This window comes from Mus pahari, chromosome 4, assembly GCF_900095145.1.
Source record: "Mus pahari chromosome 4, PAHARI_EIJ_v1.1, whole genome shotgun sequence".
Taxonomy (NCBI): Eukaryota; Metazoa; Chordata; class Mammalia; order Rodentia; family Muridae; genus Mus; species Mus pahari.
Genome location: NC_034593.1, coordinates 98,425,309 through 98,439,240, shown reverse-complemented (window position 1 = coordinate 98,439,240; position 13,932 = coordinate 98,425,309). Strand labels below are relative to the sequence as shown.

General features: G+C 42.3%; 1 protein-coding gene across 1 annotated transcript in view; it reads left to right on the top strand.

The window, feature by feature from the left end:
* The window catches only part of Stxbp3 (syntaxin binding protein 3), a 47,897-nt gene that overhangs the window by 27,347 nt on the left and 6,618 nt on the right, over window positions 1-13,932 (top strand). Inside the window, exons 8-15 of the mRNA XM_021196961.2 lie at window positions 568-658; window positions 3,511-3,635; window positions 7,740-7,835; window positions 7,958-8,015; window positions 9,421-9,486; window positions 10,964-11,044; window positions 12,284-12,422; window positions 12,998-13,104. Of these exons, the coding sequence (XP_021052620.1) occupies window positions 568-658; window positions 3,511-3,635; window positions 7,740-7,835; window positions 7,958-8,015; window positions 9,421-9,486; window positions 10,964-11,044; window positions 12,284-12,422; window positions 12,998-13,104 (763 nt within the window). The remainder of the gene's footprint in view (window positions 1-567; window positions 659-3,510; window positions 3,636-7,739; window positions 7,836-7,957; window positions 8,016-9,420; window positions 9,487-10,963; window positions 11,045-12,283; window positions 12,423-12,997; window positions 13,105-13,932) is intronic.

The following is a 13,932-nucleotide window of genomic DNA, read 5'->3' as shown; positions in this document are numbered from 1 at the left end:
GACCCAGCACAAGGGAAGGCCTGGGCCAAGTAGTGGGAGTGGGTAGGTAGGGGAGCAGGGGTGGGGGTGGGGGGCTGAATAGGGAACTTTGGGGATAGCATTTGAAATGTAAATAAAGAAAATGATAATAAAAAATAAATAAACAAATAAATAAATAAAAAGAAAAGTTGAAAATGCATATACCCTTTGGCCCAGGATTCACACCTTCATGTGTAGTGGACGTGGAGAGATGGGTCAAGCATACTGGTTTCCATGTTGTTGATAATGTATGGAATTGAGAATGGTTTCAGTGTCCTTCAGTGACTCTCAGGGGACTGAATGTATCGACAGAAGGAGGGATACAGGGATGGCACTTTGTATGTACTATTTTATTCCCTTGTGCTAAAATGTCTGAAGCACATGCTGAAGCAACAGCAATCACGTGATGTTTGATAGCTGAAGTTTTCCATGTTTATAATTTTTATTTTCTAAACCTAAAGTTGCAAAGTCTTATTTTAGAATTTAACTGCATAGTTTTGTAAAGTGTGTCCTGACAGATAATTGTTAAACCATTTGTTCCATTTTTAGTAAACCTCTAGATAATGCCAGTAAACTTGCACAGCTGGTTGAAAAAAAGCTCGAAGACTACTACAAAATTGATGAAGGGGGCCTAATAAAGGTAATTTCTAAATGGCAGATAATGACTACATAAAGTTTGTGTTTCTTTTATAAGTCAACAGCGACCTGTTCATTCGTTTTCTAATATTGACTTGGGGACCACTAAGGTGGATCTGAAGTTCTGACTTGAGAGTCCTCAAGTGGAGCTTAGTAGATTGTGGTTTGACAGTGTGGCCTAGGGGGAGGCTGGAGGCTTTGAAATCAGCAGGGAGTCCATATCTTGGCTCTGCTATTTGATAATTATGTTAATTAAAGCAAACTACAGATCTTATTTGAACTAAATTTTTGTCTCCTGAAAGTAGAAATAAAATGCCGATTTTTAATCTAATGAAAGGATTAAATGAGCTAAGTCTATGAAGTCTTCCGAACACTACCTTCTACTAGATTAATAGTTAATAAATGCTGGGATTCCCACTGTCTGCAGCCTTGAGTGGCTTCTCATCTCTGAAATGAATGGGGTAATGTGTGCCTTGCTCGGGTGGTATGAGAATTAGGTGAGGTAACATCCAGCTATTTTGTACATGGAAGAGTAATAAAGAGCAACCTTTGTTACTGTCCTCTAAAAATAATGCATTGTAGCCAGAGACCAAGGTTGGGACCTGGGGAATGCCAGCACATAGGTGTGGCCAGAGAAGGAAGAGCCTGAGGAGGGAGATGGACAAATGATATCAGGGCTGAGACACCGCATCTCTATAGCTACAGAGTAAAGGACAGAACTATCCTAGTCTAGAAGAGAAGGTGGCCAGGGAACCATCGACTGGCAGTGCTGTGCAGTAGGCAGTGCTGTGCAGTAGGTGGCTTGAGAGGAATATACCGAATATAGTGGCAGCACATGCTAGGATTACCCTACCTGAACTAGTCCTGGAAAGCCTCACAGGACGAGGCCTGTGAGCATCAAGAATGGTGAGAGCATAATAAAGGGAGTTTTTGCAAGAGTAGTAGGAGCCTGAGTAGAGACATGGAAAGGTAAAATTCAGGGTTAAACAACGGGATGGAAGATGCCAGTTTAGATGTAGTACTGGTTACGTGAAAAGTTAGTGACTCTTGGCTTGGAGGTCTAATGGAAGCTATTATTCTCTTAGAAAATAGAATGGCTTAATAAACATAGTGGGCAGTGAATAGAAGTATGTGTTAAGTCAAGGAATGATAATGTCTCTTTAGTCCTGCACAGTTTTAGTGGGAAAAGGCAAAATATTCTCTCCTCCTTTCTCCTTTTTCTTTGTCCTGGGAAATTATTCAGCCTTCAATGTTCAACACCTTCCCTTTATTCAAGCACTTGGTAAAGTCTTGCCTTTCTTTGAAGTCCTTCCTGACTCTGTGCTACCACCATGGTCTTTCCTATCCAGAAGCTTTTATATCATACACATAGTACGTTTCCTCAGACTCACACTCATGTATGTTGTGTTTCATGGGAGTGCATTTAACTTCACAACACTCCTGCAAGGGAGAACTTCCGTTATTTTACCAAGCGAATAGTAATGTATGAGAGATTGGGATTCTTGGCCAAGGTCATATAGTAAGAAACCAAATGTGGCTGAACTTAACTGATTTGATTCCAAAATACTCTCCTTATCTATCGCTGTACCTTACTACTTTAGCCTTTATTAGCAGAGTCAGTAATTAACTCAACTGTATTTGGAAAGTCTAATGTAATTTACCCCTGTCTGCTATGTGTAATGAATGGGAAATGTCTGAGTTGTAATTACCTCACTTCTTTGACTAAGAAGCTAAAAAATTAGTTACTTTTAAGAGTGAAGTGTGAACCAGAGTTGGTAGCACAGACCTGCAAGTAATTCCAGTTACTTTGGAGGCTGAGGAGGGAAGATCACAAGTTCAAGGACTGCCTGGGTACAACGTGAGCTCAAAGTTGGACTATCTCAAAATCTTAAGTGGAAAGGGCTGGGACGTAGCTTAGTAGTACAGCGTCTGCCGGACAGGCACCCTGGTGTGATCCCCACCACCTCCTCTTCACCCCAGAAGAACTATAGATGATTCAACCATTGACAGTAGAATTTACCAGCAAAGTCACTCACTCACTGTTGAGTGCAACACATTGTTTTTGAATTAATGTTAACAGGGTTTTATTATTATTTATAATCCTAGTTTTGTTAATATGATCTCTACTCTTAAAATAGCATAATATTTCAAAGTACAAGCATTGGGTTTACAGTTCGCAACTGTGTGTGACCTGGAGAATTACTTAATCCTAAGCTTTAATGGCCTCTTTTGTCACATGGATATAATATCTGTCTCAAGGAGGAACTGTAAGAGCTGTGAGGTAGTGCCTGTTTGAAATAAAATGTCTTTCTTGGCTAGCAAATGCCTAATACAAAGGACTCAAGTACCAGCTACTATTCATAATTTATGTCAACCTTCTTATTGGTGGAGCTGAGTGTACAAGAAGATAACTTTGACAAGGCATACTAGTATTTGTCTGTAGGCCCAGCATGTGGGAGGACTAAGAGCAAATGGTGAGTCCACGGCCAGCCTGGGCTACATACATAGTGAACACCCTATCCTAGAAAAACAAGAAAAGAAATAAAAAGAATTTAGGGAGAGCCAAATGTTACTTCTTTAAAGAAAAATTGGGATTTGTATATTGTTTATTTAGCCTCTTAATTATGAAAATGTTAGTCGTGTAGTCTTGTTTTTCCTACTGTGCCACTCGAATTTTTGTTTGTTTTAGTGTAGCTTCATCTTCTTAAGGCAGATAATTATTTGTTTTGTTTTATTGTGTGTTTTTGTTTTACTGTGTTTTTGTTGAGGGAAAGGATTAAACTTTCTAAGATATTAAAAATGTGTTCACATAAAGGTACTAAAATTTCTTAAGATAATTTTATCTTGTTATTCTAGGGTAAAACTCAGTCCCAGCTCTTAATAATTGACCGTGGCTTTGACCCTGTGTCCACTGTCCTGCATGAACTGACCTTTCAGGCAATGGCATATGATCTACTACCAATTGAGAATGATACATACAAGCAAGTATAAACTGAAGGGCTTATAGAGGGCGTGTAGACACACTATCAAATGACTGACAATGGGGGCAGAATCTGGAAGATCTGGAACCTGCTTATTCAGAGACCTTCCCTCTCTCTCACTCCCATAACTGTAACCCTGACAGAAGCTAACGGGCAGCTTGCTTCAGAGCTTTTAAGTGGACTGGCTTCCTAAACTATCCTATGATAGCAGTGCATTTAAAAAAATTGAATTCAGACATTTTACTTACATTTAGAGTAAATACCAGGCCCATTATTATATTTCATGTTATATTCAAGATGATTAAGCTGTGTTTATTCTAAATCATATACCCCAAAATTATTGATGTAACCCTTAAATAGGGATATTACTTGGGCAAATAACCAAAGTGAGCAACTTTTTTTTTTTTTTTTTTTNACAGGGTTTCTCTGTGTAGCCCTGGCTGTCCTGGAACTCACTCTGTAGACCAGGCTGGCCTCAAACTCAGAAATCCGCCTGCCTCTGCCTCCCAAGTACTGGGATTACAAGTGTGCACCACCACGCCGGGCTTCGTGAGCAACTTTTCTTAAGAAACTGCTTTACTTAGTGTCACATGATTTACACACACACACACACACACACACACACACACACACACACACACACTCATTGTGCTTTTTGACATCATGATCTCTAAGTCCACATAATCTTTTTCTGGCCAAGTTTTGCTTGTTGAGGCCAGCTGTACAGCCCAGCCCACATCTGTAATTTCAGCATTGAGGACCCTTCAGCAGAAGGAGGTTGGGCTAGCCTGGGCTGCATAGCAGGTTTCAAGGCAGGCAGATTTACTGCTCGAATGTGCAGTAAAAATGAACATTAACTTTATGAAATTTTGTTTAGGTTACTCTGTAGAGCTGGGTCGTGTGGCTCAGACCTACAGTTCCATCTGTTTGGAGGCTTAGGCAGGAGGAGCGTGTGTTCAAGGCCAGCCTGGGCAATTTAGTAAGATCCCAACAACGACAACAAAATTAAGATTTAAATAGATGAATAAAAAGAAGACATGTATGAGGCCCTACATTAAATCCATTGTACCACAAAATAACCTGACTAATTAGTTAATAAATAGTAGTTTTATTAAACAGGTACTTTGATATTTACGATACTTTACAATTTTTCTTAATTTTTGTATTTTCCATTATGTTTTTGCCTGCATTATAGTTAAATCCTGCTTTCTTATTTACTCATTCATTCACTCATTCATTCATTTTTAGTTATTTTGTACTGTTTGTATCTATGTTAGGAAATCAGCAGAGGCATTTTTCTGTTATAAAAATTGTTTCCCGTAGTTCATTTAGAATTTTGAGAAGTATTTTCCACACCCTTGCTACCCTTTAAGTCCCCAGGATGGATGCTCAGAAGGTTTTGAAAAGAATCTGGTATCAGACAAGAATTAGACTGGATAGAAGTTTTGGACAGTACTCACCTAGTATAAAAGTGTGTTCTTCCCAGGTTTGCTGGCAAACAATTGCTTAAGAATAAGGAAGGGAGCTAATGTTTTAAAAGACAGTTTTACCTTGTTTCACTGAATCACACAAGTTCTGAAGGAAGACTGATATGGGAATATAAACTCTGCTCCATCAATTTTTACATAGGAAATGATTTCTTATTAAAAATAGAAGTACTGTGATAATTTGCTCTGTGTGTGTGTGTGTGTGTGTGTGTGTGTGTGTGTGTAGGTATGCATGTGCCCCTCCTTGCATGTAGAGTGTGTGTGTGTGTGTGTGTAGGTATGCATGTGCCTCTCCTTGTGTGTGTGTAGGCATACATGTGCCCCTCCTTGCATGTAGAGTGTGTGTGTGTGTGTGTGTGTGTGTGTGTGTGTGTAGGTAGGTAGGTATACATGTGCCCCTCCTTGCGTGCACGTGTGTGTGTGTGTGTGTGTGTGTGTGTGTGTAGTTATGCATGTGCCCCTCCTTGTGTGTATGTAGGCATACATGTGCTCCTCCTTGTATGTGGAGTGTGTGTGTGTGTGTGTGTGTGTGTGTGTGTAGGTACACATGTGCCCCTCCTTGTATGTGGAGTCATGTGGAGTGAGTTCTCTCCTTCCCTGTGGGATCCAGTGGTCAAACTCAGAAACTCAGGCTGTCAGCCTTCTGTTGTGAAAGCTTTAATCCACTGAGCCAGCCCAGAAATGCCTTTTCTACCTCTGTTTTACTAAATCCAAAAGTCTGATCTCATGCCTCTCCTTAACCCCTGCTTCTTAGGGTTGGAATGTTGTGGTATTTAGTTTGGGGATTCCGTGTACATACATTCAGAGTCACACTTAGTCTCAAGGTTTGTCTTGGCTCCCACATTATGTGTATTCTGAACCTCAACCTCAAGTCCGTAGTGAGCATCTTAAACTTGTGTGTCCACACCTGAGTTGCTGCTACCTTCAGAGTGCACAGCAAGTGCACCCCAGAGTAAATATAACTCCTGTCTCCTAGTTACTCATGGACAGTCAAGCTCAAAAACACTCAATTGAGTAAGCAATATTCATGACTACGTTTTAAAGACCTATCTAACTTTTCAACTGGAGAGCAGCCTTAGCCTTGAGCTCATGATGTTGCCCAGACTGACCTCCAACTCAGTCTCCCTGCAGGCTGACTGACCTTGAATGCTCTGCTTCTGTCTCTCCCACCACCCTTTACGTCTTTCCCCAACTTACAGGAGAAAGAGAGTCTTTGTAAGATCTCCCTCCGTGCATATCACTTCTCTCAGAACCTTCAAATGGCTTTCCATTTCTTCAAAGAAAAAGGCAAAGTGGATGCAGTAGTCCCTGAGCCTCATATCACCTCTGCTCCCTCCCACCCCAATTGTAGTTCAGTTCCATTGCCTGCTCTTCACCCTGTGTTCACACACTGTAGTGGGACTCATGTTCCTGCTCATCTCTATCACACATTTCCTCCCAGGGTCCCATTATGTAGCCCTGGCTGGTGAGGATTTTATGTAGACCAGGCTGGCCTTGAACTCACAGAGGTCCACCTTCCTCTGCCTCCCAAGGTCTGAGAGTATAGCCCCTGTGCTACTGGTTTGCTGATAAGCCACTTGAACAGCAAAGGTATTATGTAAACATACATTGGTATTCCGCATGACAGAGGGCTTCCATCCTTAGGTGAGCCTTGTAATTAAACCCAGACATTTTATCTTTAGGTATCTTAACTAAGACCACATAGGAAGATTGTTTTGTAAATGAAGCTTGTAGTTTTAGAGTTATAGAAATTATTGCATTTGTATAGCAGAAAAAAACTGCATGTATTATTGTCCATAGTTCAGAAACGAGGAAATGCTATGTAGTCCTAATATTGCCTCAGGAAATTAACATTCCCAAGAACAGCTGAGTCTTCCCTACCTTCAATATGGAAGGAGGGTATTCATTAAAAGGAAAGTAATTACATTAAGGAAATCAGTCAAAAAGCCCATTGCATGGGTTCCGTGAACCTCTTGCATTGCTGTGGACTCTAGCAGAACTTATTAAAGCTGTCATAACATTTTTTTACAAACGTATTAACTTTTCTCATTTCTTCCTATTCTTTAAAAGAGGTGTGACTTAGGGTTGGGTAGGAGTAAAGCAGCAGATGGTGTGTGTTGTTTGTGAATTTTGTACCAAACACTTTCAGCAGCCTAGCTGGAGTGGCAGCTCTTTGCTTAACAGATGTTTGATGGTTGAGTTGAGTTGTTAGCACATCTTAAGCAATTACAGACATCACCACTCGCACATGCAGTGTTGCTGGTGGTGGTTAGTTCGTCTTCATAGTCTTTGCTATTTGGGATGGGTGCCAAGGTATACCTCAGGCTGCCCGAATGATCACTGTTATCAGGATGAATTTAACTCCAGTCCCTCTAACCTCTGCCTTCCCAGTGCACTGTACTTATTCTTAAAGCTGACTGTCGGGGGCTGAAGTTCTGCCTTGCAAGGTGACGTTCTGTCAAGACTATAAACCTAACATTCGAGAGGAAAAGATGTTATGCTTTTGGGTTTTCTGCTTTTGGGTTCGATCCCTTAGGTAGCAGGCTGAATCTGTACTTCAGTTTCTTCTGACTTCTGAGGTAGAGAGTCCAAAGATGTTCTCCTTGGTTTATCATAGGTACAAAACAGATGGGAAAGAGAAGGAGGCAGTTCTTGAAGAAGATGACGACCTGTGGGTGCGGGTTCGGCACCGGCACATCGCGGTTGTGTTGGAGTACGTGAGCTTGTTCTAACTTTGTTCTGTAGTTTTTAGTACGAAATTGCTGAAGTATATTTTATAGCCTTTAAAACAGGTCTGTAAAGAACTAACTTAGACTTTTTCTGAAAATCTGACAGGGAAATTCCAAAGCTTATGAAGGAAATTTCATCCACGAAGAAAGCTACAGAGGGGAAGGTAAGAGTCTTTCAAGGTGATGCAAGGCTACATTTTTTAAATCATTTTTAGAGACAAAGCCTGTGCAGCTGCCCTTAGGTGAGTTTACTGTGTACACAGGCCGCTCTCGTGTGTGTGTGTGTGTGTGTGTGTGTGTGTGTGTGTGTGTGTGTGTGTGTGGTGGGGAGTTGATTTCTCTCTCATCCTCACATGTATTCTCATGTAAAGCTGCCAGGCAAGTGCTTCGTCCACTCAGCCATTCTGCCGTTCCTACAAAGGTAAATCATAAACACAGTTGACAGTGAAGAAGATGAAAATTACCATTAACTGTCTATTTGGGGACATTCTAATACTGAAATAGAGAAAATAAAGTCCTATGCAACCATTACCTCATCTTCAAAACTTAGTTACTCCCGTTACAATTTAGTTGTTAAAGGCCATTGAGTCAGTTCCCATTGGTGAGTAGAAACTGAGTTTGTTTCTGTTTTGTAAGACAGGGCTCTCACTATGTTGCCCTCGCTGTCCTATGTGTTCAAGGCTGGCCGTGAATTCACTGAGCTCCATCTGCTCCTGAGTGTGTGTGTAGAATCAGAAGACAGCTTAGTGAAGTCCATTTTCCCCTTCCATCCTCGTGTGGGTGCTGGGAGTCATGGCCAGCACTTTGACCTTTTGACCTATCCCATCTGTGGCTCTATTTAGGCTAGTGTTAGATTTAGTTTACTTGTACACAGTTTTATTGCCCTTCACTTTGTTTGATTTGATTTTTCTTGCTCCCTGAGTTGGACACTCGGTGTGCTGATGTGTAATTTCTCTCCCTCAGCGCCTATTCGAGTTATTTCCTGGTCACTGTTGCTAAGTCTCAGAGCTGGGAAGAGCGTTCTTTCTCTTTCTTTCATTTCTGGTGTTAGGTATTTGGGATGCAATCTGAATGTCTGGAGTGTCTGCTTAAGGCTTTTGGTTTTGTCTGACTCAGAATGCTGCCATGCTTAGCACTGAGACTCTTCTGAAATCCCTGTCAGTGCTTAGCTCCCTAGTTGTCCGCCGGGCCTTGGAGTGCTGCACCCGTAGTTGTATAGAATCGGGGTGTAAGGACAGTCACTGCAATGTTCTTATGTTCTGGCTGGCTCCTTTCTCCCTGTAACTCTGAGCTTGTGAAACTGGCCTAGGCAACCCTGAGGGAAGCATCCTAGGGACAGGCAGGCTGAGCTCGGGATCAGCTGCCCAGAAGGTTCTGCTCTGTCCCACTGTCCACAGGGAAGAGGAACTCGATGGCAGCTGCTACCGTGGCAGTCAGGAGCCCCCAACGTTCTTTTAAAACCTAGCATGTTTATTAAACTAGCTAAGTCTCTTAAGACTTAAGAGTGTGGCTTGAACAGCATAATGCAGACTGTCTGAAGCACGGTCTGTTCCTTTTGTTTGGTTCCAGACATCACTTAGCGCTCTTACCCAGCTGATGAAAAAGATGCCGCACTTCCGAAAGCAGATCTCGAAGGTAAGCAGGCTGCTCTGCCTTGTCTGTGTGACCCCGCGGCTTAGCAGGGACCCTGGAAGAGGTGCTGATACCGGCTTACCTCCCTTTGCTGTAGTTCTGAGAAATGTCCAGACTGACCGAAGCAGCCACTGACATTCCCATCTACGTCATTTGGATTTTTTAAAAGCTTTGTCTTGAACAGCGGAACAGAATAATTGTAGTGTTTCTCAAACTCATAGAAAAATTCAGCGTGAGATTAACTAGTGGCATAACGCGCCGGGTGGTGGTGGTGCACACCTTTAATCCCAGCACTTGGGAGGCAGAGGCAGGCAGATTTCTGAGTTCGAGGCCAGCCTGGTTTACAGAGTGAGTTCCAGGACAGCCAGGGCTACACAGAGAAACCCTGTCTCGAAAAACCAAAGGGGGGAAAATAGTATCAACCCATATATTTCCTTAAATGAATAGTTACAAATTAGGTTTAAAATGCTTAAGGTATTGCTGTCCAGGTAAATTCTGTCACTTCCTTTCCATTCTTTTCCCTTCCTATCTCCCTCCCCCTCCTTCCATCCATCCATCCAGTTATTCATCTATCCACTCATCTTTGGTATGGGGGAGGTGGGTCTCATTCTAGTTCTGACTGAACTGGAACTCACTCTACCCAAGGCTATGGTCAGACTGTGGCAGATCCTCCCACCTCATCCTTGAGATTTCTAGGACTGTAGGTGTGAGACACCATGCCTAGCCCAGCCTTTTCTAGAAATCACTATCTTTTCACACTTTTATAATGTTGTATTCCAGTCAGGAACCAATAATATAGAAGAGACCTTTGTTGTTCCTCTTTAGGATTTGATTTTTCTTTTCTCTTCCCTGTGTTTTCATTACTCTTCAGACCCCACACAGACTTGGCACTGTGCTGTCTGTTGATTACGTCCAACATATTGACTCTCTCGCTTCCTTTCTTTTTTTTTTTTTAATTTTAAAGATTGATTTATTTATTATATATAAGTACACTATAGCTGTCTTCAGACACACCAGAAGAGGGCATCAGATCCCATTACAGATGGTTGTGAGCCACCATGTGGTTGCTGGAATTTGAACTCAGGACCTCTGGAAGAGCAGTCAGTACTCTTAACTGCTGAGCCATCTCTCCAGCCCCTCACTTCCTTTCTTGAGCTGTTTCTCTTTATTTAATGTTTCTTTTTTACACTGAAACCCATATTATCTTAAATTGGGGCTGATGAGAAGGCTCAGCAGTTAAGGGCACTGGCTGCTCTTCCAGAAGATCCCAGTTCAGTCCCCACATGGTGGCTCACAGTCATTTGTAATTCCAGTTCCACAGGATCTGATGCCCTCTTCTGGCCTCTGGGCACACACATAACTCACACCCATGCAGGGAAAACACCTTTGTTTTGTTTTGTTTTGTTTTTTAAGTTTAATATTATCAATTACACAAAGAGTAATAGAGTGTCATAAACAATCAGTGTCTTCTGGCTTTCAGCAAGTCGTCCATCTTAACTTAGCTGAAGATTGCATGAATAAATTTAAGCTGAATATTGAGAAGCTCTGCAAAACTGAGCAGGTATGTACCTACCCAGAAACACCCACATCTGTAATAGATTCCCAGAGTGACTTTGTAAGCTGCCACATAAAGGTTTTGCTTAATACAGCGGTTGAGTTCCACAAAATCATAGACTCTTAGAAGGGACTCGCCTAGGCAGGGCTTGGTGCCTGATGGCTTTGTGTTACAAGAACAAACCCTGAAATGATAGTCTACTGAGAAAAGGCTTATTTCATCTCACAGCTCTGCTGGTTGGGTTTGGTGCTGGGGCACACTTGGTTGAGAATACTTGAGACGTAGGGTATTATAAACAATTGGCTTCACTGCTTTTAGGCATGTGGCACATCATAGCAGGGATGTCTGACAGAGCACAGGAGCTCATCGCATGGGAAGGACACCAGGAGGTAGACAGGCAAGGACAGTTGTCCCCTTCAAAGGCACAAAAAGACCTGAAGAGCTCCCTCCAGGTCCTGCTCTTAGGTCCTCCACCTCTCAGAAACACCAGAGTCATCCTTACCATGGGGCCCTGGGTCACTCAGATCACACTGGGGCCCTCCAACACTGGCAGGAGTCCCTCCCTGTGATCTGCAGTTTGAGCTCTAGAGTGCTACGCTAGTGGAGCATCATTGCAGGGCTTTCTCGGGGCTGCGGTGCATGTGCACTGTCCCACAGAACTCTGCACCCCACGTCTCTGTTTTGATTCTTTTGTTTTTTGTTGTTGTTGGTTTTTTTAAAAAAAATATTCCTAACCTGTTCAGAATATTATACTAACAGAATTGGAATGCATGTTGCATGCAGTATTAACTATTCTGGTAGCCACACTACAAAGTTAAAAAGAAGTGCAACTAATTGTGGTAATAAATTTAACCTAACCCAATATGTTCACGCTGTTGTTTGAACGTGTGATTAATATTAAAGCTGTTGATTGAGGTAGTTTCTGTTCTTTCACAAATATTCAGAAGTCCATTGTTTTGCACCCAGAGCCCATCCTGACTCCAATGAAGCACCTCAGAAGTACACAGACTCTCATTCTTAGAGGCCACCTCAGTGTCTAGCTCAGGCCCACGTGACTTTCTCTCCCTCTGATTTGCTTTATGACCTTTTATGTTTTGTGAAATGAATACTTTGCATCTAATGTTCCTGCCTCCTGTGAAATATCATCTGCTCCACCCAAATCTGACAGTTTAATAATAGATACTTTTATCGGCAAAGCAAGCATGGATTGTAGAGCACCGTCTGTCTGCATTTTACTGTCCTTAGGACCTGGCACTTGGAACAGATGCTGAAGGACAGCGGGTGAAGGACTCCATGCTGGTGCTCCTCCCAGTGCTGCTCAACAAAAACCATGACAACTGCGACAAAATACGGGCAGTCCTACTCTACATCTTCGGGATTAATGGTAATGGAGCGAGCGCCACTCGGTCCCAAGACTGCATTAAAGTCCTAACTCCAAAATCAGCGTAGTCACACTTTACATTCCGTTGCTACAAATTATTATTATGTGTGTGGTGGGAATGGTATGGTATGTGTCACAGCCTATGGCTGGAGGTGATTTTATTTCCAGATTATAGCATCCACAATCATAGCCAGTCCCCACATGGTATCTACTCTCTGATCTTGCAGTTCTGGTTACATTTTGAGTTTCCATTTTCTCCTTCACCATGTGGGTTTCAGGGATCAAACCCAGGCTGTCGGTCTTGGCAGCAAGCACCGTTAGCCTCTGAGCCATTTCCCTGCCCCACAAGTCACATTTTAATAACTCGCTTGTTACTACTCAATGTAAGGGAGTTGTGGAGACCTCAAAAGTAATGCTTAGTAAGGTGGAGACCACGGAACTGTCTTAGAAAGCTGAGAGAAGCCTTGGGGGGGGGGGTAGCATTCCTTTAAGCTTTAGTCCCTGTGTGAGTCCTTCAGTTCTAGAGTTAGTTACCATAGCAGGGATCTGACTGTGCATGCCTGTCTCGCTTCCCTAAGGAACCACTGAAGAAAATCTGGACAGACTGATCCACAATGTAAAGATAGAAGATGACAGTGATATGATTCGTAACTGGAGCCACCTTGGTGTTCCCATTGTTCCCCCAGTAAGGAAGTGTGTGTGTCTGTGTGTGTGTCTGTCTGTATGTGTGTCTGAATGTGTATCTGTCTGTCTGCCTTTGTGTGGGTGGGCATATATTAACTACTTCTGAAGCCAGACACACTGCCATTCCTCCACGAGGTCTCTGTAAACTACTTTTGTATATGGGAATCTTGACTTCATCTTATAGAATTTGATTATTAAGTAAGCAATTAGGGTTTTTTTTGTTTTGTTTTGTTCTTGTTTACATTTTCTGAGACAAGGTTTCATGTAGTCTAGGCTGGCCTCAAACTTACTGTGGGAACCAAGGATAACCTTGAATGCCTGTCTTTACCTTTCAGTGATGGTTACAGTTGTGTGCTACCACGCCCAGTGTCTGTGTTGCTGGGAACTACTGGGTGAGCGAGCACTCTTACACAAGCTGTGTGCCCAGCCCAGAGTTTTGTTTTCATATGTAACCTGAGTGCATAGTTTTCTAGTGAGTTTGTATTTTCTGGCATCTACTGTAATTGCTCCTTATACTTGTCTCTTTCTGATTGATTTGTATCAATGGTTGCATCTTACATGCAGCCTTTCATACACACTGCTGAGGTACACCGTGCTGTCCAGTGACCAGCATGTACCAACCTAGTGTGGTACTTTTTTCTTTTTCTTTTATTTTTTTAAAGATTTATTTATTTATTATATGTAAGTACAGTACACTGTAGCTGTCTTCAGACACTCCAGAAGAGGGCACCAGATTTTGTTACAGATGGTTATGAGCCACCATGTGGTTGCTGGGATTTGAACTCCGGACCTTCGGAAGAGCAGTCGGGTGCTCTTACCCACTGAGCCA